General features: G+C 46.1%; 1 protein-coding gene across 1 annotated transcript in view; it reads right to left on the bottom strand.

Annotated features, from left to right (window-relative positions):
- Nucleotides 1-906: 906 nt before the first annotated feature.
- Nucleotides 907-27,158, bottom strand: part of LIPI (lipase I) — a 42,624-nt gene continuing 16,372 nt past the window's right edge. The window contains exons 6-10 of the mRNA XM_075124417.1: nt 19,334-19,501; nt 17,603-17,698; nt 15,511-15,622; nt 13,551-13,724; nt 907-1,267 (exon numbers count right to left, since the gene is read on the bottom strand). Coding sequence (XP_074980518.1) covers nt 1,180-1,267; nt 13,551-13,724; nt 15,511-15,622; nt 17,603-17,698; nt 19,334-19,501 — 638 coding nt within the window. The 3' untranslated portion in view covers nt 907-1,179. The remainder of the gene's footprint in view (nt 1,268-13,550; nt 13,725-15,510; nt 15,623-17,602; nt 17,699-19,333; nt 19,502-27,158) is intronic.

Raw genomic sequence — 27,158 nt, 5'->3', positions numbered from 1 at the left:
AACACAATGTGAAGTACATACTACAAGTAAGTGCTAATTAGGTCCCTTTGGCATTACTGCAATATATTGCCTCATTAAAGATCCTAAATTCACTCTTGGAACAGATCTGTTTTCTGATGGTTAGACTCTTCCATTACTGTTAAAACATAACTATAAGCAAAATAGAAGTTATGTTTTAAGATCAAGTGAATAAAAATATTTCATTACAATATTTCTAAATTTAATCTAATGTCTTTCAAGCACTCTGCAAAACTGGAGCTACACAATAATAGAAAAGGCAGCAGTTATACATAGGCATTCAGTGAGCATTACGTGCATGGGTACAACAGATTTCTAGACAGACTGCTGTGTATGTGCAGAGTTCTATACCTATTTCATACCACCTAGCAGTAAAATCTGGTAATTGTAGACACCATTCCTAATGCCACACAATTTCTCTGTAAGTATATTCAAAGCTTCATAGATTCCAAGACTCTGTGATCATCCAGTCTGACTTTCTGTATAACACAAGCCATAAGCAGACATTCCAATGTCTTCAAACCTGCATGCCAATCTCTTGTCCATTCCCATTAATAGACAAACACTTAAAGATTTGTAATACTAGTCACCTACAGAAGACACTGGAGATCAGAGAATTGCTTTAAACAGCAAATTTACATATATTTGCACAAATATCAACTATTCTGGTTTCCAAAAATAGAAGCATCACATAACAAAATAAACACAAATTATTTATTCAGTGAATATAATAGTCCATAATTGCTGTATACTTGGTTTGTATATAATCAGTGTAGCATATTAAATTCAGAGATAATTATGTCTTAATATGAAAAATTATAAAAAAATTACATTTATATTACATGACAACTAATTTGCCATGATCAGCACAGATAGTTATATTTAATTCAGAGTACTCCTGGAGTATTCTTGCTACTTACAAACAATGGCTAATAGATCATTGTATGTGTTCTGCCATCATACATATGTTTTCAAAATTTGACTGAACTGGTTGTTGAACTTCACTCTACAATACCCAAAGGAAGCAATGAAGATTATCATTCCGACTTCAGAAACTGAGCCTGTTTCGACTCATTTCCCTCCTCACTGCAGGCCTTCGTCCTAAGAAAGAATTAAACGTGATATTGTCTACAGAAGAAAGCAAGTTAGCAGAGGCTCTCTTTACTTGTTCCTCTCTTGGCATGGAATAGGCTTGAAGGTTGTTTCGATGTTTTCCAGAAGTACAAAATCATATCTGCACATCTGCAGCCTGCATAAATAGACAAGGAGAGAGAACACGCTCTCAGTATAAAATAATTTTCTATTTTTAATTCACATTCAAAATACTGTAGTATATGAATGATTAAGTTGGTGGCATTTAGCACTTTTAAGAAAATATGCTCAGGACAAGGGGATAAGTCTTTTTGTCTCTGTTTAGTCCTTGTTCCTTGGGTAATAAGCTGGGTAGTGCTATAGGGAAGGAGTAAGAATGTCCTGCCAGTCTGACCAATAAAGATAGGCGTTGTCATTCAGCCTGGGGTGGATTTAGTCTTCGTTCAAACTATCCTCTTGGAATGACTGGCTCTGGTACAGAATAGCCAATTCCTAGGAAACAATTAGGGTTGAATATTTTGTTGTTCCCCTGCCCACAGAGGTACAAAGATATCTTTCTAGCTGGGGCTGGTTAGCAGATATGTGTGATGTAATCCTTCCTTACCATTCTCCTAAGGAAGGGATGTGGCTGTTATAAGTGAATGGAGCAATGCAAAACCAAGTCGTCCCATTTCCTCCTTTTTCTTGTTGCAATGGCTGCCTATTGGAGAAGGTTTTATGTAGATGGTGGTGGGTCAATTTGGCACATCAACATTAAGAAGTCAAAATTCTTACAATATTGTAGTACCAGATTCTGCCTTGCCCCAGCATGGGTGTGCAATACGGTAAGGAGGGCATAAGAACCCTCTCGCTATGTGAGACCCACATAAGAGCCATGGAGGAGCACACAGTGCCCCACAAAGGTCGGAAAGAGGCCATGGCCCTGCCCCTCATGCATGAGTAAGCAGAGCTGGATAGAAGGGACTGGATGTGTGTGGGGTAAAACTATCCCACAAAGGAGTGTTACAGCAGCATCTATATACTGGTGCTCCCTTTGGGGCAGTGTGGCTATGCACTGCCCTCTATGCCATTTAGGCAAAGCTGTGAATTAATCAATCCAGTCCCATAGTAGGATGGGTTTTAGGGGATGACATGGAGAAGAGGAAAAAAATGGGAAAAGATGTACAGCCTCTTTGGTTATTTCATTATTTATAAGTGGGGTTTTCAAGTCAGCTATAGCTCCACCTATCTGAGTAAAGGGACAGTGGTTTACCATATGTTGTACAGAACAGCAAGCTTGGGCCCTACTCAATCTTCCCTAGGGAAGACAAATGAATAGAGTTTATAGATATAGTGGTTCCCTCTGATTTTGCCTAACCTCCTATGAGCTGTGTTCTGCAGAATTTCACCCAGTAGTTTCTACATCAAAGCCATAACTTCTAGGTGAGCTAAAGCATATCTTTTTAATAATGCTTTAATTTTCTGTGGAACAGGAGAGAAGCAATTCCTGCATATTACTGCTGGAGCCTTGAGCATTTTTTCATCTAGAGCTCCTCACAAGAGACCTTCAAAGAACTCATGGAACAGCTTCCAGGCCAAGCTGCAACAACAAATCATTATGTACATCTATATCAAGGTTTACTTTGTACACCTCTACCCCGATATAACGTGGTCCTCTGGAGCCAAAAAATCTTACCGCATTATAGGTGGAACCACGTTATATCAAACTTGCTATGGAGGGCTGGGTAGCAAAGGCCATGCCTCCCCAAACAGCCTGGGCCCACCCCCATCCGACCCCCCACCTACTTCCTGCCCCCAACTGACCCCTCAGAACTCCCAACCCTCCCTGTCCCCTGACCACCCCACGAGATCCTCTGCCCCTTATCCAACCCCCAGCCCAGGCCCCTTACACCCCACTCAGAGCAGCGTGTCAGAGCCAGATATGCTGCCGCCATAGGCGCCAACTCCATGGGTGCTCCAGGGCTGGAGCACCCATGGAGAAAAATTGGTGGGTGCAGAGCACCCACCAGCAGCTCCCCGACCCAGCTCACCTCTGCTCCAGCTCTGCCTCCTCCCCCAAGTGTGCCATTGCCATTCTGCTTCTCCCTCTCCCTCCAAGGCTTGCCGCAAATCAGCTGTTTGGCATGGCAAGCCTGGGAGGGAGCGGGGAGAAGCAGAGCAGCGGTGCGCTTGGGGGAGGAGGCGGAGCTGAGCTGGTGAGCGGTTGCTTTGCCTTCCCCCCCCGCCCCCCGTTACTTGCTGCGGACCTCCCCCCACACCCCTCCCTGTCCCAGCTCACCACCGCTCCGCCTCCTCCCCTGAACTTGCTGCTGCTCCGCTTCTCCCTCCCAGGCTTGTGCAAGCCTGGGAGTGAGGGGGGAAGAGGGGAAATGCTTTACCACATTATCTCTGAATTTGCATTCTAGCGGATCGCATTATATTGGGGTAGATGTGTATATGCCTTGTAATCATATAGTGCTGTAATTTTAATGTACCTGAAGATAGTAGGTACCAGCACAGAGTAGTACAATACTGGACCAAATGCTGAATTAAGAGAAATGTGTGAATATAGGCATTTCTTCCAATGTGACCTGCCATTCCATCAGTGGAATTTTTACCTCCTAAAGATATTTCTTATCCATGGGAGAGAAAACAGTACACAGACAACACTGCAAGCTTCATTTTGGAGTTTGATCTCTTCACCAGAGAGATCAGGTGAAGAGTCCTGAAAATTGGGTGTGGCCCCAGGGGACACCCAGGTTCATACACCATCTGTGTGGATCAGTCCAGGTGACAACTGTCCCATCTATGATATATCCTGGACTACAACTGTCTGCTATTAGCATAGCACCATAGGTCTCCCCCTGCACCTGTGCCCTTTTCTTAATCTAATCTTTTGCTGTATGAACATTTCAGACCTTTCTGATTATGGCATATTTATGTAATTATAATTATGTCTAACTACATGAAGTGAATGTGTAGTCACTCTAATTAGAGGTATTTTCGGAATTACCATGAGCAATTATGTAATTACAGCAAATAAAGGCATCATAAAATCTGTATTAAAATTATTTTGAAATTTCAGACTCGGACTTTAAGGCCAGAACGGACCGTCGTGATCTTCTAGTCTGACCTGAACGTTGCAGAACACAGAACCTTGCCCATCCACTCCTGTAATAAACTCATAAACTCTAGCTGAGTTATTGAAATCCTCAAAGCATGATTTAAAGACTTCAAGTTACAGAGAATCCACCATTTACTCTAGTTTAATCCTGCAAGTGAACCTTGCCCCATGCTGCAGTGGAAGGCAAAACCCCCCCAGGGCCTCTGCCAATCTGACCCAGGGGAAAATTCCTTCCCAAGCCCAAATAGGACAATCAGTTAGACCCTGAGCATGTCAGCAAGACCCACCAGCCAGATAAGTCATTGGGAAAGAAGTCATTGCAGTAACTCAGAGCCCTCTCCATCCAGTGTCCCATCTCTGGCCATGGGACATTTGCTACAAGCAGTTGCAGATGGGCAACATGCCATTGTAGGCAGTCTTGTCATGCTATCTCCTCCATAAATGTATCAAACTCAGTATCAACACCAGTTAGATTTTTGCCCCCACTGCTCCCCTTGGAAGGCTGTTCCAGAACTTTACTGCTCTGATGGTTAAAATCCTTCATCCAATTTCAAGCCTAAACTTGTTGATGGCCACTTTATATCCATTTGTTCTTCTGTTCACATCGGCGCATAGCTTAAATAACTCCTCTCCCTCCCTGCTATTTATCCATCTCTATTTATAGAGAGCAATCATATCTCCTCTCAGTCTGTTTGGTTAGGCTAAAAAAGTCATGCTCCTTGAGTCTCCTCCCATAAAGTAGGTTTTCCATTCCTCTGATCATCCTCGTTGCCCTTCTCTGCATCTGTTCCAGTGTGAATTAATATTTCTTAAACATGGGAGACCAGAACTGCACACAGTATTCCAGATGAGGTCTCACCAGTTCCTTGTATAATGGTAATAACTTCCTTACCTCTACTGGACATACTTCACCTGATGCAGCATACGATTGAATTGGCTTTTTTTCATGGCCACATAGCACTGGCAGCTCATAGTCATCCTGTGATTGACCCAAACACCCAGGTCTTTCTCCTCGTCTGTGGCTTCCAACTGATACACCCCAGCTTATAGTGAAAATTCTTGTTGTTAGTCCCCAATTGCATGACCTTGCACTATTAAATTTCATCCCATTTCTATTACTCTAGTTTTCAATGTCATTCAGATCTTCTATGATATTCCATTCTTCCTCTGTATTGGCAATACCTCCAACTTTGTGCTATTCGCAAATTTTATTAGCACACTCCCAATTTTTGTGCCAAGGTCATGAACGAATAATAAGGTTGATTCCAAGATCAGTCCCTAAGGAATGTCCCTAGTAACCTTCCTCGGGCCTGACAGTTCACCTTTCAATATGACACAGTGTAGTCTCCCCTTTAACCAGTTCCTTATCCACCTTTCAATTCTCATATTAATCCCCATCTTCTCCAATTTAACTAATTTCCCCAGTGTGGAAGTTATTGAAATCCAAGTAAATAAGATCTACTGCATTTTCTTTGTCTTAAAAAAAATCAGTTGTCTTCTCAAAGAAAGAGCTCAGGTTGGCCTGGCAAGATCTACCTTCTGTAAAACCATGTTGTATTTTATCCCAGTTACCTCTATGTCCTTAACTAGTCTCACTTTCAAAATTTGTTCTAAGACCTTGCATACAACTGAGGTCAAACTAACTAGACTGTAGCTTCCTGGATCACTTTTTTTCCCCCTTTCTTAAAAATAGGTAGTATATTAGCAATTCTTCAATCATAGGTATGACCCCCAAGTTTATGGATTCATTAAAAATCTTTGCTATTGGCTTTGCAATATCATGTGCCAGTTGCTTTAATATTCTAGGATATAAATTATCTGGGGTCCTGCAGTTTGGTTCCATTGAGCTGTTTGAGTTTGACTTCCACCTTTTGATGTGGTAATTTCTACTTCCATACCCTCATTTCCATTAGCCACTCTGCTAAACTTCTGATTACCCTTATTAAAAACTGAGGCAAAATACTTGTTTAGGTGTTGGGCCATTCCTAGATTATCTTTAATCTCCATCCATCCTCAGTGCTTAGCAGTACCACTTCTTTCCTTGTTTTCTTTTTATTTATATGGCTAACGAACCTTTTACTGTTAGTTTTAATTTCCTATGCAAGGTCCAGCTCTGCTTGGTTTTTGACAGGTCTCACTTTTACCCTACACTTAGTGACCTCCAAAAGATCGCTTTCCTTGCTAATCCATCCGATGCTCCATTTCTTGTAGGCTTTCTGCTTTTTCTAAATAACCAGTCTGAGACGCTTGCTTATCTGGTTTGGTCTTCAACCCTTCCCTATGAATATTTTTCCCTTCCTTGGGATGTAGGCTTCAGATATGTTCAGTCACAGTTGCAGAAATTAATTCCAAGCATCCTTCATATTCAGATCCTTGGTTTCTTCAGTCTAGTCCACTTCCCTAACTAATTCCCTTATTTTTAAAAAAAAGTTTGCCCTTTTGAAATCAAGGACCCTCATTTCAGACCTATTTTTCTTTATCCTTCTATTTAGTTTAAATGGAATTAGCTCATGATCTCTCAAACTAACGTTCTCCTCTATAACCAGTTATTCAATGAGGTCTGGCTACTTACCAATCCTAAATCTAAAATGGCATCACCTCTTTTTGGTTCAGTGACTATTTGGTGAAGAAAGCTGTCAGCTATCACAGCCAGGCATACATGGGCCCTACCATTATTAGTAGAACTTATCCTCCAATCTATATCTGGGAAATTAAAGTCTCCCATAATCACACAATTCCCAGTAGTATTTATTTCATTAAAAATATTAAAGAGGTCTCTATCCATACCCAAATTGTATTCTGGGGGTCTGTAGCATACCCCAAGCACTATCCCAGTGGGACCTCTTTCTTCCCCAACGTGATTTTGACCCAAACAGACTGCATTTTATCCATTACATCACTTCTAATTTCTTTAGTCTACCTCATCATTAATATATAATGCTACTCCATCACCTTTACCTTTATTTCTGTCTTTCCTGACCTGCACATACCCTTCAATATCTGTGTTCCAGTCAAGACAACAATTCCATCATGTTTCTGTTATCTCTATAATACCTAGTTTCACATCCTGCACCAGTATTTCTAGTTCCTTCATTTTGTTACTCAGATACCTTGCATTGGTATACAAACATCTTAGTAGTTTCTGCTTGGTTTCACCCAGCTTCCTTGTCTGATTAGGTACAATAATTCTACTGCCAGTAATACCAATGACACTATCTTTCCTCTTGATGTCCATTCTCTTACCATCTGTCATTCCTTTCTCCATTGCTCTATCCTCTTACTTGATTTTTCCTCCTACTCAATATTAAAATCAGGCATTGAGATTACATGAATATCTCCTAACCATCTTCCCCAAATTCCTAGTTTAAAGCTCTTTGAATCATTTGTGCCAGCCTCCATCCCAGAATTCTATTTCCATCCCTACTCAGGTGGAATCCATCCCATGAGAACAGTCCTCTGTTTGTGAATGCCTCCCAGTGGTTGAACATCCCAAAGTCCTCCTTATAGCACCACTGCCTGCATCATCTGTTGATCATCATAATCTTGTCTCACCTCAGTTCTTCTCTTCTAGGGACAAGCAGAACCCCACTGACAATTATCTGAACCTTCATTTATTTTAAGCATCTTCCCCAACCTGGCACAGTCTCCCTTGATGCGTTCCAGCAAGAAGCTAGCAGTATCATTTTGTCCTTCATATGTGAACATCAGTGGATTCTTTCCTGCTCCCAATAGGATCCTCTCCAGCCTCAGGCCCACATGCTGTACCTTAACTCCTGGCAGACAGTACACTCTTCTGTTCTCTGGATCAGCTCTGGTGACAGGCCTGTCCATTTTTGGAAGAGAGTCCACAATCACATAGACCTGCTTCTTTCTTGTGATGGTGCAGTGCACCAGCCTTCCTCCTTCTGTTCTTTCTGTTTTTTGTTCTCACTTGCAATCTTATGCGCGTCATTCTCTATCCTTCTGGGTCTCCAAACTGGCTATCTCCACTGTCTCTTCCCCTCTTCCTGTATGACTAGCCCCTCTTCTCTTCTTCCTTACCCTCCTACTTCTGTTACTGCCTGCTGCACCCCTTCATTTCCCAATTCAGCAAACCTGTTCCTCTGCTCTATTTCACCTTCAGTAGCAGGTGTTCTCCTCTGCCTGGTTCTGATAGTCACATGCTTCCACTGACCACTTTCCTCATCCAGCAGTCTACCCCAACAGTTCTCCAGTCCATCTTACATCTATAAGTCTTGAGTTTTCCCTTCAGCCTTCTCTCTCCTTCCCTCTATCATGTGCTCAAATCACCTTCGAAGCTCAAACATAGTTTCTACCTGCATCTCCAAACCTCGACTCTTCTCTTCCGTCAACCCTATCAGGCAGCACTTCATACAAAGCACCTTTCAGGTGCTCACTCCAGGATAATGTACATCTCACAGGCTCCACATCCAGTCATTTTAATTGCCTCTTCCATTCCTTAGGTCACTACCACTGCTGCCTCTGTCACTGTGATAGCCATCACACCTAAGCCCCTGTCAAGGGGAAAAAACACTCCACAAATTAAGACAACCATACTCACTCCCACAAACTCCCCTTACAAACTCTCACCCAAACTCCTCTGTTTTCAGCTCTGTTTGCTGGCTATTGTGCTGCAGCTTCTGCACCGCTGACTGATTGCCTTAATAAGCCCAATAATCAGTGCTCCCCTGTGGGCTAAGGCTCTGCTTCTCTTACAGCACACTGCCTCCTGTCAGTCTCTGCAAACAGCAAACAAACCAGCAAGCAAACAAGCTCTCAAGAACTCACTCATGGCTTCTAAGGAACAGGGACTTGCTTCCCTTCCCTTCCAACAGTTCTCCCCTCAAACTCCTCTGTTTTCAACTCTGATTGCTGGTTCCTGTGTCCCCGGCTGGCTGCTTGGCTGCCATTATAGCCCACCTAATCACGGCTCTACTGTGATCCAAGACTCTGCTTCTCTCACAGCACGCTGCCCCCTACCAGCCTCTGCAACCTGAAAACAGAAAAGAAATCAGCAAAGAAGCCGCAAGCTATCTCTGAAGAACTCATTCACCCACTGTCCCTAAGGAACAGGGGCTTGCCTCCCTTCTCCTTCAACAGAGCTCAATTCAGACTCTCTTGTTTTCAGCTGTTTGCTGGCTCCTGTACTGCTCCTCCGTTTGGTTTGTTTTTTTGTTTTGTTTACATTGTACTTAAAAACACAACATATTTTTGGAGGGTGAGGAAGGAGATGATATAATTCTTTCACTGCCAAGCTATATGCATCTGAAAACAGGACAGTATTGAATCCTAACATTAAAATAATAGACCATGTGCAACTCATAGTAAAATTAATGGGAGTTCCAAGCATGAACAAGAACATAAGAATGACGATACTGGGTCAGACCAATCACCCATTTAGCTAGTATTCCTGTCTTCTGATAGTGGCCAGTTCAGGGACCAGAATGAATGGGAATGAAAGGAATGGGCAATTTGTCCAATGATCCCTCTCCTGTAGTCCAGCCCCAGCTTCTGGCAGTCCACAAATAAGAACACAAGGCAAGACTGAGATTGGGCAGTCTATTTATGGCCTGCCTACTCTACCAGATTAAGCAATAATTTAAAAAAAAACTTGGATGCTGATAAACCTTATGAAATGGTTCTCGTTTTATGATTGTTGGATAGAAAAGTATTTACAACATTAATTTAGGTCTTAGAGTCTCTCTCACTGTAAATGCTTTTAAGTAAAATCATTCTAGCTCAGGGGTGGGCAAACTACGGCCCGCGGGCCGGATCCGGCCCCTCGGGTCTTTGGATCTGGCCTGCTGGATTGCCATCCCCGTAGCGCCGCGGGCACTGCACTGTGCCGGGAAGCGGCCAGCACCTCGTTCCTGCAGCCCAGGGCGCAGGGGAGGCAGAAGGCTCTGCGGGCTGCTCTTTCCGAGTGGGTACCTCCCCCGAAGTTCCCATTGGCCAGGAACGGGGAACCACGGCCAATGGGAGCTTTGTGGGTGGTACCCACAGGCAAGAGCAGCCCACGGAGCCCTCTGCCTCCCCTCCCCTCAGGGGCCGCAGGGACGTGGTACTGGCCGCTTCCTGGAGCAGCGTGGGGCCGGGGCCAGGGCAGGCAGGCAGGAAGGGAGCCTGCTCTGGCCCTGGTGCATGCCGCTGCAACCCCGGAGCTGCTCCAGGTAAGCGGCACCGGACTGGAGCCCGCATCCCAAACCCTTCCATCACCCCAACCCCCTGCTGCACCCCACATCCTTCCTGCACCCCAACCCCCTGCTGCACCCCTCCTGTACCCCAACCCCCTGCGCTAAGCCCCCTGCTGCACCGCACCCCTCCTGCTCCCAAACCCCCTTCCCTGAGCCCCCTCAAACACCCCACACCACTCCTCTGCCCCAACCCCTTGCCCGGAACCCCTTCCTGCACCCCACACTCCCTCCCACAACCCAACCCCCTGCCCCAGCCCTACGTTCATGGCCCTGCAAGCAATTTCCCCACCCAGATGTGGCCCTTGGGCCAAAAAGTTTGCCCACCCCTATTCTAGCTCTATTGAGAGTAGAGTCCCTACATACGTCATCATACTAATTAGGGCTGGTCTACACAGTTTTTGTACGGATTTAATTATTTCAGTTAGAACTATTTTGGTAAAAAAAACCACCTATCAGTACAATCTCATGTGTGGATACAGTTAGTTATGCTGCTATAAGAGTGCCTCATACCTGTATAGTTTATCCCCTAAATTTATGGGAGTACGCTGTACCAGTATAAGCACCTTTCTACCAATATAACTATGTCCACTTTAGAGAGTTGTACACCTTTAGCTATACTGGTTTCAAACAGGTATAGCTGAAGTGGTACAAAAGCTTTGTAGACAGTTCTTTAGAAACAGAGCCACTGGAAATCCATAAAGAAATTAAGAATTATTTTGCCCATCCCCTCTCTCTCCTCCTCCTCAAAATCTCACTAAATGAAATCTTAATTGGAAATTTCATGGGACAGCCAGCACCTCAAAACATTTTTTCTTGTCTATTTCTTTGCTTACATGCTTCACATTTTGTCTTGCTACCTGTGCACAGGAAATGACTCTCATCTTCAATACCCATTATTCTTTTTATATGGTGCAAGATATTGTTTGACATATTTTATTTCCCCGAAGCTGCTGATGAAATAGAAAGTTGCGTTATTTGATATAGTCGTGGTACTAGTTTGTTGCAGGAGGCAGCATAGTTTAGTACTGAAAAAATTGTCTAGGAGTCGGAATTCTGAGTTCTAGGGTAAAATTTTCGAAAGTGCCTAGATGACTTAGGAGCCTAAGGGCTTGTCTACATTGCAAATTACTGAGTGGCGAGGCAAGGTATCAATCTATATTGCACCATTTTGCTGCATAGTAACATTCCATGTGGCCCCTGCTACAGTGCATTAAAAATCCCAGATTACATCTCATTTCTCAGTATACACTGTCCCTAGAAGAGCAGCGAGGGTATTCTGCTTTGGGTGGCTGGAGAGCTTTGGTGCACCCAGAGACAGCAAGCCCACTGACATACTCTTTTAAGGAGTGCAGCTTACAACTCCTCACACAGGCAGTCAGCTCTACTGGGGATAAAGAGTGGCTTGGCCCTCTGTGCATACCATGCATCTGCAGAATACTAGCAATTCTGGTCCCCACTAGAGCCTCCATATGCTGTTGTGATACCATACCAGGCTCCAAAAGCCCCAGAGCCAGCCATGGGAGAATTCCCCCAGTACGCTAATTGGGTTACGCTGCCACAAACTGCCCCACAAGATCCACTCTGTGGGCATGCTAGGGGCTGGAGAAGGGCCATAGTGCTGTGTCTTAGAGTGGTTCAGGACAGCCAGCGCTACCCGCAGGCAGCATAGGTATGCTGTTACACCCAGGGTTCAGCCCTCAGAGCAGCACAGAATTGGAAGGGTACAAAGGGGGCTTAAAGCTATCTTTGTCCCTACTTTTCGTGGGCTGCAAGGTTTGTTTTGTGCCTATAAGGGTATGTCTATGCTGCAATTAGACAACCATGCTGGCCCAGACCAGCTACTAGGGCTCATGGGACTCAAGCCAAGGTGTTGTTTAATTGCGGTGTATATGTATGGGGTTGGGCTGCAGCCCAAGCTTTGGAATCCTCCCACCTCCCAGGGTCCTAGAGCTTGGGCACACCACAATTAAACAGCCCCTTAGCCTGAGCTCCACGAGCCCAAATCAACTGGCACAGGCCAACCACAGATGTCTAATTGCAGTGTAGACATACCCTGTGAGGCACAGAACAAAAACAGCACAGCGTAATTTGCCATGGGATTCCAAGTAAATTAGCAAGGTTCTGACTTCTTAGCTGTATGTTATTTAGGACTGTTATTAATTCATAATAGTCTACTTTTGTCAGTGACTCATAATTCCAATGGTATATATTTTCCATTCAGTACTCATTCTGTTAGAGTCAGAACTCATATTAGATTTTGTTTGAAATTCTGCCTTTGCTGCACTTGGCATTTGTGTGCAGAATACATTAAAATGCAAAAATGTTGCTACATTAAATGCAGGATAAATTGTGAAGTAAAATTCTCCTACCAACATTGTAGTGAATGGTTTGTTCTCACAAGACGGAAAGGCAAAGTTTAAATGTTATGGTGTCTGTACAGTTATCTGTGGAGCTTTTAAGAATGGCTACTGGGATACTGTCAACTTTATGAACTGATTAATACATTAATAGTTAAAGGAGCTTAGGAAATGACATTTAAGCATTAAAACTGAAATCATACATACTTACCAGTGTCAGTAAGCATAGCATACATGTTTTGCTCTTGTACTGTAGAATCCTAACAGGGGCAAACCCTATTTGCTTACTCACACATGGAGATACATTGAAATCAACAGGTTTGTTCTGTACGTGCATGTGAGAAAATCTATATACAGAACTGCTGAGGATAGAAAAATGCTGAAATAATGTTTTAAAATGTCTGTTACAGAAGAGGGTTGAATCTTGCAAACTTTAGAAATGCAGGTCATACTCACTCACAGGAGTGGTCCCTCTGAACTAATTGTGCTGCTTGCATAAGGATGGCAGTATCCTGCCAAAGTAAGCAGCATGTACACAGAACTTGAATATACAATGGATGTATGCTTAACACATGGAGTGTGTACTTAATATTTATGCACAAATCAACTGTTTCACAGGATGAATTATGTCTTAGACAAGGATATAATTTGTTGTGACAACAATATGCTTGTATTTAGGACTATGCATTATACACAAATTTCCACAAGCAGCACAATAAATATTTTTCCAGAAACACCTCAAACAATCTAATCTTCAAGTATCCTTTTTATTAACCATCCACTTACCTTGCTGGATTTGTAATAGATCTTAGCCTCATTCGGAGAATCCTGAGCTTATATCTTGGGCCAATTAGAGTCCTTGTAGAATAAGTCAAGGAAATTCTTGATATTTTGTCAAAATCCTCATAAAATCCAACAAAGATACTGGCTTGTCTATACTGCTGAAATGTAGTAGCTTCACTAGAGAGAAAGTATAATACATTGTTGTCTGAGTCAGATCCACTGTTATTAAAAAAATAATCTTGGTAAGATGTCTTGACTTGTGGTTAAGTTCAGAACTGGGAGTCTGGAGATCTGAATCCAGATTCCCTGGTACATGTATCTACTTTACACCACATTACATGTGTAAACTGGCTCTTACCCTGCTGTAACTGACCAGGGACCACCACCCCAGTGTAAAGGAGGATTCTCCTGTGGGACAGAGCTAGCATAGGGATCAGAAAAAGAGGTATGGCCAGAGGAGATATGACCGAGATGTCACTGTCCCATGCTGATCCCTGGCTGAGTTATCAGTTATCAGTGAGTCAGTTTTCATTGGTGTACATTAGAGCATCCCTTAGGCTGCTTTAACCTAGTCCATGGTCATCAACCCTGCACAGAGGTGCAATAGGATCTTTAACCCACCTTTTAATATGCACACACCCTTAATACTCTATGCACTGTACAGAGCAGCCAAAGCCAGAATCTGGCCCCTAGATTTTATTCTGCCTCTGCCTCTGCTAAAGACTTCTGCAAGACATTTGGCAACTCTTTTAGGGACTAAATTTCAAAACCAGGTATGTGCAATTACACTTGCAATAAAACATATCCCATGGTGTACCTACTATGTATAGACAACTTCTACAGCTGAGCATACAAACTGTAAAATTACATACACAAAATGGCTAATTACATGTCTCACTTGCCATTAGGTGTACAATTATAAATTTATGTATGTTATCATGGCAATTGTGCACACAAATTAGGTACATATTAGTACATTTTTGTGTATGCTCTGTGATTCTGAACAGCAGGATCATAATTTCTGTGCTTCTGTTTCCTCCCCTTCAAAATGGAGAATATAATAATTATTTACCTACCTAGAGAGATTAAAGTAATTAATGTTTATAAAGTTCATTGCAATTTTTGGATGAGAAAACACTATATAAGTGTCAGACATAAGATATGTAAATATAAGTCACTTATATAGGACATAATTCTGAGCTCACACTAGCTTTTCCACTGAATGCATCCGATGAAGTGAGCTGTAGCTCACGAAAGCTTATGCTCAAATAAATTTGTTAGTCTCTAAGGTGCCACAAGTACTCCTTTTCTTTTTACTAGTTTTATGAGTGTCACTCCACTGACTTCAACAACGTTACTCCCAGTTTACACCTATGTAGATAGCAGGAGAAAAAAGCCTATATACACATATTACATGAAAATGTCTTCAGGTTCCAACAAATCTATGAAAGCCAAGACAAATCTGAGCTGCTGATACCTTAATTCAGCACTGTTGTTGCATGTATAATGGTAAATACTCTTTAAGAACATTTTTTACTTTCAATAATAAACAGCTTGCTATTGAACTGACTGCTACAAACAGTTTACTCAGTAACTTTTTAATGTAACTGGTAAGCAGTCACTGCCTCAATGTGTTAATTCACCATTCTGGGACTATTTTGACTCTATATGATAGTGGCATCCATTTTTATTTTAGATCTGTCAGTGAAAGGGACCATGATAAGTTTCTAGACATAGTATGGCTTTTCATTTTTATCTGAAAACAGAACAAACCTCAAATGATCCTCTACTACATAAGACTGTCCTATATTTACCCAACTCAGCACTTGCATTAACAGAACTTTTAATGGTTTTCTTCTTCTTCTTCTTCTTTTTTAAATCTATCCCAGTAGATTCTGCTGCAAGGTAAGGCAACTTTAGATAAATAAAAGATACAAAACCTGTTGAGTAAAATATGACTTACCTATTCATTTTTGATTCTGTTGTGTTTCCAGCATTGTCTGTTATTTTAATTCTAATGAAACCTCTCCTAATGCTTTTGTTCCAAGTAATAAAATCCACAAAGTAGTAATACACTGCAAAATAGAAACAGAAAATAATAATATTCAAAGATTGAACTTAACATCATGAATATAATTCCTGTTCTCTCCCTATTAAAAATACTCATTGGATGAGGATGATGACTCATTATCTCTCTCTGGGTTACTAGTTCAAATCAGAGCTAGAGGCTATTAATTAAAGTAGTTTCCATATGATGGCTATTCGGAGTTATGTGAATAGAGCCAGTGGCTTCCCTCAGTTCTTAGAAGGAAATGGTCCTGTCACTGGACTGGTCACCTCCTAAGCACCCCCTCGGGCCCAAAGGTTGTTTTCCATCTCTGTTTCTCTTTCCCCTCTTCTGAACCCCTTATGAACTTTACCCAGTCTTTTTTGTGGCTAATCCCACTCTCCTTTTGGGGCCTGTTTACTAACAAAAACATTCCAACAACAGTCTTCAGAACCCCACGAATAAAACCATTCACCACTACCCAAAAGTTCATACTCTGTTCTGGCTCTTTCACCATATTTGGAGCTCTTCCTCTATCTCAGTCTGTTTCCTCATCAGTCTGCCACTTGCAGTCTTTCCTACTAGGAGCTCAGCCTTCTAGCTTTGACTTCCTTCTCCTGCCAGCGTCTCTGCTGCAAGCGTCTGAGGGAGGTGGCAGCATATATACTGCTGTCCTACTGAGAGCTCCTCTGGGTCTGTGGTGAGACAGGGGCGCTCTGCCCCACTCTATACCACAGGGCTCCTGATTCCAGACCCTTAGTGTCCTGGGTTTTCCCCATCCAACTACTAACATCCTGGGACTCCTTCCTCTCTTCTGGCTTTGACCACAACCTGCTCCTTTTCTAGTTCCAGTGTCCCTGCAACAGGGTTTTCTGGCCTCCTCTAGGCCTAAAGGGCCAGGATACCTCATTACAGATGCACATCACAAAACAACCAGCACTACTGGTATTAAGAGTTTGATCCTGTATTCCATTGCTCAGCCAAAACTCTGTTCACTTCAATGGGAGCTCTGCCTGACAAAGGAATGAGAGGCCAGACTCTAACTGCCATCTTTGTTGGCAGCCTCCAGAGAGAGTGAATGAGAATGTTGTAAAGCAACCATGTCACCTCTGGAAGTAAAACTTCCAGAAAATAGTTGAGGTATATTGCCAGAATGTTGGAGGAAATTGGACTGCATTGTTGCTGCCAGTGCAGTACCTGTTGTGTGGATAATCAGAGGAAAAGAAACTATTTGGGGCTGTTATACTTTTTTTAAGCACTAAATTCAATTAAAACTGTTTTGTTTACTTTGTTTTTTTAATATTCTTTGCTCAAAAAACAAGTCTCACTTTATATAAATGTTTTAAGTTTGTTTTCCCTATGTGTGTCTTAAGTTTTTAGTTTGATTGATCTCTTTTGTTTATTTCGTAGTCTCTCTTGGTTATTTGTTTCCTCAGTAACCCGTTTCCTTTTCAAATTCCTAGGGATTACCATAGGCTTCACTCAGTAATTACTCTGCTCTCCTGACTGATTTATTGGTCTAATTTCTCTGTTGGTTCTTGCTTATTAGTACTTTACTGTGCCCAGTTATGTCAGGGCTTCTTGTTCCGCTACATGTGTTTTGCTTATTACTGTATATGTACAGTACAGCCATGTTTCCTTCCTTTCCCACCCAAGCAAGTTCTATCACCCAGCCTCTCCTCTCTAACTAACTAGCCTAGCTCTCTGGCTCCCCTTTCCCTCCTGACAGTCCATCTTTCCCCATTATCCAGTGCAGCCGCATTTCTTTCTCTTTCCTGTTCAGCTCACTCATTGTTTACTATTCTGGCCAGATCATCCCTCTCCTTTCCCCATTCTATATACTGACACTTAACTGATGGTTTAGATTCTTTTTATTATAGTATTTTACAAGTCATATAGTAACAATGTTCAAAAATTTAATCAAGAACATGTCATCTTTTCTGGATCAGTTAATAATCAGTGACAAGTTTGGTAAGTGTAAAAAAGTAATGCATGGTCAGTCACTTACTGCAGAACGGTTCTTGGCCTGAGGTATCAAAATAAGCCTTTGTCTCGAGAGGGTCTTTTTGGATTAAATAGTTTTTCCATTTATCAGCAAAATAACCTGAAATCCAAATTTTATAAATTCAACATTACATTATTAAGCAAAATAGCAACAAATACAAAAGAGAAAATTACTGAAGGTTATACATTTTATCTTAATTTTTCAGTGCATTAACTGGGAAAGAAAACTGATTTGGAAAACATAGAAATCATCCAACCAGTCCAACAGATAATATATATCCTTTCAGTCTTCGGTAGGCCACTTAACATACTTCTCCTGCTATACTAAGATCATAAGAATTGTCATTCTGGATTAAAGCAGGGGACCATCTTGCTAGTATCTTATTCCAAAAGTGGCCATTGCCAACTACTTCAGAGGAAGATGTAAGAAACCTCCTACTGAACAACTAAGGAAAAGTTCCATAGGTAAAGTTTCTTCCTATTCTTCCCATAAATGATCAATTAGCTTATCACTGAATTATAAGGGTTGATATGCTTCCTAAGAATGTTGGGGTTTTTATCCTGTGTAATGTATTTGTGGATATTTTATTTTATAAATGTTTAATCCACTCTGAATCCTACTAAACTCTTGGACTCAATGTAAAAAGTATTTCCATTTTACCCATTTTTTAATTTTTTGCCAGTTAGTCTCATTGATTGTCTCCTTATTCTTGTGCTATGAAAGAGGGTACATGGGCATTCCTGATTTAACTTCTTTACCATTCATTATTTTGCATATTTCCATCATGCCCCTCTTATTCATCTCCTCTCTAAATGAAACTGTCCCAATCTTTTCAATCTCTCCCTAACCTTAAATTTCTACATGATTCTAATTATTTTTGTTGCCTGCCTCTGTTTTGGACTAGAAAGCCCAGTGAAGACAGTTTATATGGATTTAACCCCTGCAATGAATTTAGAGGCCTTTAAAAAAGCAGTCATAGCATTAAAACTTTAGATTATTTTTAGATGCTAGGTAGTTCTGCAAGCAACCCTCTTCGAAAGATCCTAGCTCACGAAAGCTCATGCTCAAATAAAATATCATGCACATTGTAGGGAGAGTGGTCACTTTGGATGAGCTATTACCAGCAGGATAGTGAGTTTGTGTGTGTGTGTTTTTGGAGGGGGGTGATGGGGTGAGAGAACCTGGATTTGTGCAGGAAATGGCCCACCTTGATTATCACATTGTGTAGAGAGTTGTCACTTTGGATGGGCTATTACCAGCAGGAGAGTGAGTTTGTGTGTGGGGGGGTGGAGGGTGAGAAAACCTGGATTTGTGCTGGAAATGGCCCAACTTGATGATCACTTTAGATAAGCTATTACCAGCAGGACAGTGGGGTGGGAGGAGGTATTGTTTTATGATCTCTGTGTGTATATAAAGTCTGCTGCAGTTTCCACGGTATGCATCCGATGAAGTGAGCTGTAGCTCACGAAAGCTCATGCTCAAATAAATTGGTTAGTCTCTAAGGTGCCACAAGTACTCCTTTTCTTTTTGCGAATACAGACTAACACGGCTGTTACTCTGAAACAGATCCTTTCAATGTCTCCAGTAATATTTACAGCAGGCTGCAATATGGAGACAAAGTCTAAGATACCTGAGAAACAACTATTTTCAATTAAGAGACTGCTATGAAAAAGTCACCAATACATTATTTGGCCCTTCCAGCTGAAAAAACAGACACCACCATGTAACTCTTACCCAGTACTGGACAAGGCATTGGTTGAAAAGCTTCACAGTTGGCACATTTTCCATTCTTATAATCCAAGTATGAATCACAAGGGTATGTTGTTATGTTGCAACTCCCTCTCAGGGATGACAGGAACAATAAAACAGATCTCTGATGGTCACATTTAACAAACTGAGATCCTTTAATTAAAAAAGAAAAATTAAATATGCAAGGAATATACACTGAATTATCTATTCCTAAAGAGAAACAATATTAGACACACAACAAAATAATCCCATTTCAGTTCTTTCTAATGACTACATTATTCCCTACTGCTCAGGGTTTTGCCTTTTTTTAAACAGTCAGAGGGAGAAGATTGACTTATGGTTTATTTGGCTACTAGCTTTCAAAGGTGAGGAATGGATTTATACCTATCCAAAAATAAAAGATGAGGAATTAAGGAGGAGCGAGAGTATACAATTGCTGAACAAGGGGGCAATGTACATAGAAACATAGAAAAAGTATTGTAGAGAGCCCTCTTGCAAAATTTACAGAGTTATTTCCAAGTCAAATTGTCAGGGAGAAAGCTCAGGGAGAAAGACCTTCTGGGAGCATCTCCTCATCAAGATTTCCCCCATGCTGTTCTTCTGGGGGGCTGTAGGGAGCCAGGGTGGCTTCCCTCCGAAGCAGAGGGTAAAGAGCCACCCTCTCAGCCTGAGTGGGCGGGGCCAGACCAAGCTTACGCCAATCCCCGGAAGGGAAGGGGTGGGACAGAAGTACAAAGGGCGGGGCCCTTTGTCCAGTGAAGAGAGCACCAGGGAGGGAGACAGACACAGGCTGCTGGCTGCTCCCTCGCAATCCTGCTGCCGACCCAGGGGAGGCCCTGGGCCAGGAGGAACCTGACCGGGAGGAAGGCCTGTAGCGTCCAGGACTGCCAGCCGCTGAGTACCCGGAGGACCTGGAGGGACCAGGCTGTAACCCGGGCCAGTGTGAGACCGACACAGAGGGGGAGCTGGAGCTGCCAGCAGCTGAATACCTGGACGAGCTGGAGGGACCAGAGAGGCCCGATTGAGAGACCGGGTAGGAAGTAGTCCAGGGGCAGAACTGCACCAGGGGGTGGGTGTATTTGGTCAGCGGAGCGCGGATGGCCCCCCACTGACCCAGCGGCGGGACCTTCGCCTCCCGCCACTGTCAGGGCCCTGGGCTGGAACGCAGTGGAGTTGGGTGGGCCTGCGTTCCCCTACCCCGGCCAACTTGCCTTGGGTAGCAGAATCGCACGCTACAGACTCGTGCCAGCGCTCCCCTGCCTAAGGGGCATGCTGCAGGGCTTGAGGGGCGCGCTACGGACTCCGGCCAGCACACCTTTTCTGCTAATTCCCTAGCGCCCAAAAGGTGTGACTAAGGCCTGCCTGTGGGACCCTAGTTCTCCATCGCCCCCTAGCGTCTCGGAGGACCGATTGAAACTTGTCACAAGTGGTGGAGAATGCGGGCAGTGATCCCTATCCCTGCAGCAAGGGGTTAGCGCGAGGGGGCCTCTGAAGCTCCCCTACTGGAAAGATGGAGCTGGAAAGGCTTATCAAGTTCCTGGCTGAGAGCCAGCAACAGCAGCAGCACCAACTCGTACAGCAGCTGGGTGCCCACCAGCAGCAGTTACTTCAAACCCTGGGGGCCCAGCACCTGACCAATGGGCGACCCTCCTCGCCCATACCTGATGGGGCTGGCCCAGAAGGCTTACCGTGGGCTCCCAGATGATGAGGCCCGCATTTATGCTCGAGTGAAAACGGCTATCTCGGATGCCTTCAACATTACCCCTGAGACTTTTCGGCCCAGGTTTCGGGAAAAGGTCTACCCACCGGGCGCCAGACCCCAAGCCATGGCCCAGGAATTGAAGGACGCAGGTAGCCAATGGCTACAACCCGAGCGTCGAACAGCAGCTGAGGTGACTGAACAGGTCATCCTCAAACAATTTGTGTACATCCACCCGACTCAGGAGAGGGCTTGGGTGTTGCGGCACCGGCCACAAAGTCTGAGCACAGCCGTCGGGCTTATGGAGGACTTTCTCGAGGCAGAGGCCCTGATAGGACCGGCCGCCTGCCCCCCAAACCCTGAACCCAATGCACAGAAACTTGAAAGGAGGGGGGCCCACCTCCCAAACCAACGCACCCCACCATACCTGACGACCACATGGCGGCAGGACCGATTTTCCCCAACGCCCCGAGTCCTCACCGCGCTCCGCCCCTAGATGCTTAACCCGACCACCTGGCCCCAGCCAAGTCTGCAGCCCCACCGGTGCACCCACGCGGCCGGGGCGCCCAGAGGTAGGACCTTGCTTTCGATGTGGCAAGTACGGTCATCTGCAATGGGGCTGTCCTGCGATGGACTGCAACTTTGGCCTGGTGTGCACCGGGGAGCGACGGGCCCGTCCGCCCTCTGTGGCCAAACTGACAGCTCCCATGGAAGTCGCCGGGATCCACGTGGTTGGTCTAGTTGATTCGGGCTGTGGGCAGACCCTTGTCCACCAGGAGCTCTTCTCGGACACCGAGCGGACCATTGGGGAAGTACGGATTCAGTGCATCCACGGAGACGTAAAATCATACCCCACAGTTCAGGTCCCCATCACAGTGAATGGAGCAACTCAGTTAATGAACGTGGCAGTGGCATCATCCCTCGCCTATCCAGTGATTCTGGGCCACGACTGGCCAGACTTCATAGAGGTGCTCCAACCCCTACCCACCAAAGAGGTGTTCAAGGGAGCTCCGCCTGAGAGGAAGACAGGACCCGACTCGAGGTCCGACCCAGGAGCTGACCAAGGTCCCACCCCCGGGCAGGATGGCCTGGCAATGGCTGGTCCCCCTCCTGACCTGGTGGACTTTAGTCGAGATCAAAGGGAGGACCCTACGCTCCGGTTTGTCTATGAGCAGCTGGCCCGGGTGGATGGTGAGGTCGTGGAGGCGCGGCGCACCACCCAATGGCCTAGGCTTGAACTCAACCACGAGCGGCTCTACCACCTTGACCGAGACCCCCAGACCCAAGAGGTCCGGACCCAACTCGTGGTCCCCCGCATTCATTGTTGGGCTGTCCTGAAGCTTGCACATGACATCCTGGCTGCAGGCCATTTAGGGCAGGAAAAAACTGTGGCCAGGGTCCTGGCCAGGTTCTTCTGGCCCGGCGTCCACCGTGAGGTGAAGGATTACTGTGTGTCGTGCCTGGACTGCCAACATGCAGCCCCAGCAGGGGTACAGAAGGACCCCCTGGTCCCTTTACCAGTCGTAGGTGTACCATTTGAGCGGGTAGCAATGGACCTGGTCGGGCCTTTTCCAAAATGTAAGGCAGGCCATCAATACATCCTTGTCCTAATGGACTATGCCACCCGCTTCCCCAAGGCCGTCCCCTTAAGAAGTATCACCGCCCGCACTATCGCTGCGGAGCTTGTGAAGATCTTCGCAAGGGTGGGCCTCCCACGGGAGATACTCACTGATCAAGGGACCAACTTCACTTCTAAGCTGGTCCGTCAGGTATGTGCCATATTGGGGATTAAGAAATTGCAGACCTTGGTCTACCATCCCCAGACTGACGGACTGGTTGAACGGTTTATCTGGTTAACTGGTTAACCAGACCCTGAAGGGAATGTTGCGGCGTTTCCCCACCCAGGACCTCCGCCAGTGGGACCAGCTGCTCCCTCCTTTACTACTGGCAATTTGAGAAGTCCCACAGGCGTCCACGAAGTTCTCCCCATTTGAGCTTCTCTATGGGCGGCGACCCCGCGGGGTGTTGGACCTCTTGAAGGAGACTTGGGAACACAACCCGTCCGCAACACAGGGTCTCTTAAAATACGTCTTACAACTGCAGGGGCGGCTGGTGCGGGTGGGCGAGCTCGCGAGGGAGAACTTAAACACAGTCCAAAGAGCCCAGGAGCAGCACTACAATCGGGGTGCCCAGGCTCGATCATTTGTGTCAGGGGACCAAATACTCCTGCTCCCCTTGGAGGAATCAAGCTTTTTGCCCACTGGCAGGGTCCGTATGAGGTCCTCTGCCGGGTAGGGCCTGTCACCTACGAAATTTGGCAACCTGGTCGCTATAAGGAAAAACAGATTTATCATGTAAACCTCTTAAAACCCTGGCAGGATTGGGAAGGACTCCTAGTTGCCCCGTACCTCCCCAAACCAGACTTGGGGCCCCAACCGCCCAAGGAGTCGGATAATGGTGAGCCCCAGCTAGCAGAGACACTCACAGTCGAGCAGCAAGAACAGGCACTCTGCTTAGTAAGGGCATTCCCCAAGACTTTCACCACGAAACCCAGGCGGACTATGCTCACCTTCCATGTGATCCAGACTGAACCCAGGGTGGTGGCCCAAGAGACAACCCGGCCATTGCCTAGGCGAATGCGGGAGGCTGTAGAGGAGAAAGTCCAGGCGATGTTGGATCTGGGTGTGATTGAGCGCTCCCAGAGCGAGTGGCGGAGTCCTGTCGTCCTCGTACCAAAGCCGGATGGGAGCCGGCGGTTTTGCATTGACTTCTGAAGGGTAAACGCCATTTCAAAATTTGACGCCTATCCGATGCCCCGAGTCAATGAGCTCCTTGACCAGCTCAGAGAGGCCTGTTATATCACCACTTTAGATCTCACCAAGGGGTACTGGCAGATCCCCTTGGATCCCAGGTCCAAGGAGAAGACCACGTTTGCCACCCCTTCAGGGTTGTACCATTTCACCCGGATGCCTTTCGGCCTCCATGGGGCCCCGGCAACCTTCCAGCGTTTGTTGCAACCACACACGAAGTACGTTGCGGCCTACCTGGACAATATGGTCATCTATGGCAATAACTGGGAGGAACATCTTAACCAAGTCGTGTTAGTCCTCCGGGACCTCCGCGCAGCCAGGTTTACGGCCAATCCAAAAAAATGTCGAATTGGGTGGGAGGAAACCACTTACCTGGGGTACACCTTGGGCCGGGGACGGACCCGCCCCCTCATCAGGAAAGTCCAAGCACTCCAGGAATATCCGGCGCCGACCACAAAGAGGCAGGTGCGTCAATTCTTGGGCTTAGCTGGTTATTACCGGCGGTTTGTACCCCACTTCGCAAGCGTTACAGCCCCGCTAACGGAGCTCCTGACCAAGCACAGCCCCCGCCGGGTGCATTGGTCCGATGAGTGCGAGACGGCCTTTCGAACTATCAAAGAGCGGCTGTGTAGCGATCCAGTAGTCTTCAGCCCTGACTTCCATCGTGACTTCATCGTTCAGATTGATGCCTCAGGTGTAGGCCTTGGGGCAGTCCTCTCACAGGAGGTGGACGGGGAGGAACACCCTATTGTTTACCTCAGTCGGAAGCTGTTCCCCAGAGAACGGAACTACTCCATCGTGGAGAAGGAGGCCCTAGCAGTTAAGTGGGCAGTCGATGCTCTCTGCTACTACATCCTCGGTGCCCCCTTTATACTGGTTACAGACCACGCACCTCTGAAGTGGCTTAATAAGATGAAGGACAATAATCCCAGGCTGATGCGGTGGTATCTAGCTCTGCAGCCCTATGCCTTCACGATTCACCATCGGGCGGAACGAGACAATGCCAATGCGGATTTCCTATCCCTCCTCGGAGAGGGTGAAGACGCCAGCTCCGAAGGTCGGGAGCTGGATTTGAGGGGTGGGGTATGTAGGGAGCCAGGGTGGCTTCCCTCCGAAGCAGAGGGTAAAGAGCCACCCTCTCAGCCTGAGTGGGCGGAGCCAGACCAAGTTTATACCAATCCCTGGAAGGGGAGGGGTGGGACAGAAGTACAAAGGGCAGGGCCCTTTGCCCAGTGAGAAGAGCATCAGGGAGGGAGACAGACACAGGCTGCTGGCTGCTCCCTCCAGACCCTGCTGCCGACCCAGGGGAGGCCCTGGGCCAGGAGGAACCTGACCGGGAGGAAGGCCTGTGGCGACCAGAACTGCCAGCCGCTGAGTACCCGGAGGACCTGGAGGGGCCCGGCTGTAACCAGGGCCAGCGTGAGCCCGACACAGAGGGGGAGCTGGAGCTGCCAGCAGCTGAATATCTGGACGAGCTGGAGGGACCAGAGAGGCCTGCTTGAGAGACCGGGTAGGAAGTAGTCCAGGGGCAGAACTGCACCGGGGGGTGGGTGTATTTGGTCAGCGGGCGTGGATGGTTCCCTGCTGACCCAGTGGCGGGACCTTCGCCTCCCGCCACTGTCAGGGCCCTGGGCTGGAACGCAGTGGAGTTGGGTGGGCCTGCGTTCCCCTACCCCGGCCAACTTGCCTTGGGTAGCAGAATCGCACGCTACAAACCCGTATCAGCGCTCCCCTGCCCGAGGGGCGCGCTACAGACTCGTGCCGGCATACCTTTTCTGCTAATTCCCCAGCGCCCGAAAGGTGTGACTAAGGCCTGCCCGTGGGACCCTAGCTCTCCATCGCCCCCTAGCGGCTCGGTGGACCAATTGAAACTTGTCACAGGGGCAAAATTCCTCTCTCCCCAAAAACTAGGCTGTAGGACTTTTCCATAACACTGCAGATGCCTGGGAATCCTAAGGGATTCTCAAGCATCCAGAGCCATCCACACAGGGCCCACCACAGCAGTTCTGGCCCCTTGTGGTTCCACATGGCCCTTGGCAGTGGGGCTCTGCTGTAGCCATCCTACCAGGAACTCTTCCTGGTCACAGCTGCCCAACAGACATCCCTCTTAATGGGCAGTCCCCACTGCAGAAGGGGTCTGTGGAAAGGCAATACAGCTGCAGCGTGTAATACTATATCACCTTTTCAATGTAAACTCCTTGAGAGAAGGATGTTGTACAACTGCTGGACCCCCAGCCTCTCATTCCTCCCCTGTCATGACTACATATACATATACAAAGATAGCAAGCATCTTACACACACGTATATATGGTAAGTAATAAGATACAGAAGGTATTTTGGTCTGAGAAGCCTCTTCTATCTGCTCACAGAGAGCTTTTTCGTCAAACTCTAGGTAGCAGTGTGCATGGACTAATTCTCATTCATCCAATAGCAGAGTGGGAAAGAAAAAGAATACACTGGGCTCAGCCATCCGAACAGTTCTATACATGTGTAACCCTTCTGCCCGTCAGAGTTGGCAGCAACAAGGGCCGGGTTCAGTATCTAGGGGATCCATTCCAATAACAAAATGCAAACCGGCTTGAGCCCCCACCCAGTGACCTGGGACAAATATATACCACCCCCGCTGGGCGCCTCCAAGAGGCAATACTTCCCCTCTCGCAAGCACATAGTCTGAGTGTAGCAAAAAGCCTTTTAATAACAGAGGGAAACAATGTGGCATTATGTTGGGGAAACACCACCAACAGGATTCATAACACAACCCATGAGCAAAAAAACCCCACCCCAAGCAAATTGGGGCATGCCCCTTTCCCTTTGATTCTTGAGTCCAGCAACCCCAAATCACCCAAAGTCCCAAAAGTCCAATGACCCAAAAGTCTCTGTCCCTGGTCAGGGCAGCCCCAGAGTTCGAAAGTTTATCTGCGGAGCTTTACCTCCCAACCTGGGTGGAGATGGGACGGGGGTAAGAGGCACCTTACATGATCTGAAGCTGACTGCCCCACAGCTCCATAGGCATTCGCTTCGCTCCGCTCCACCAGCCGCCCCACAAACTCCTTCGCTCAGCTCCGCTCCGCTCCGTGGCCCACAAGCAGCTCCCGCCGTCCCACAAACTGCTCCACCAGCCGGTCCACAAACTGCTCCGTGTCCCACCAGTAGCTCCCGCCGTCCTACGAACTGCTCCACCAGCCTGTCCACAAGGCACTCCAGCCATCCCACAAACTGCTCCACAATATATCTTCAGGCTCCCCCACTACTTAACACAACACTCAGTGATTTCAGCTCTTAGTCAGTTCAGCTCTTTGGT

This window comes from Caretta caretta, chromosome 1, assembly GCF_965140235.1.
Source record: "Caretta caretta isolate rCarCar2 chromosome 1, rCarCar1.hap1, whole genome shotgun sequence".
Lineage (NCBI taxonomy): Eukaryota > Metazoa > Chordata > Testudines > Cheloniidae > Caretta > Caretta caretta.
Note: the sequence above shows the minus strand (reverse complement) of the source record. Positions and strands in the feature narration are given on the sequence as shown.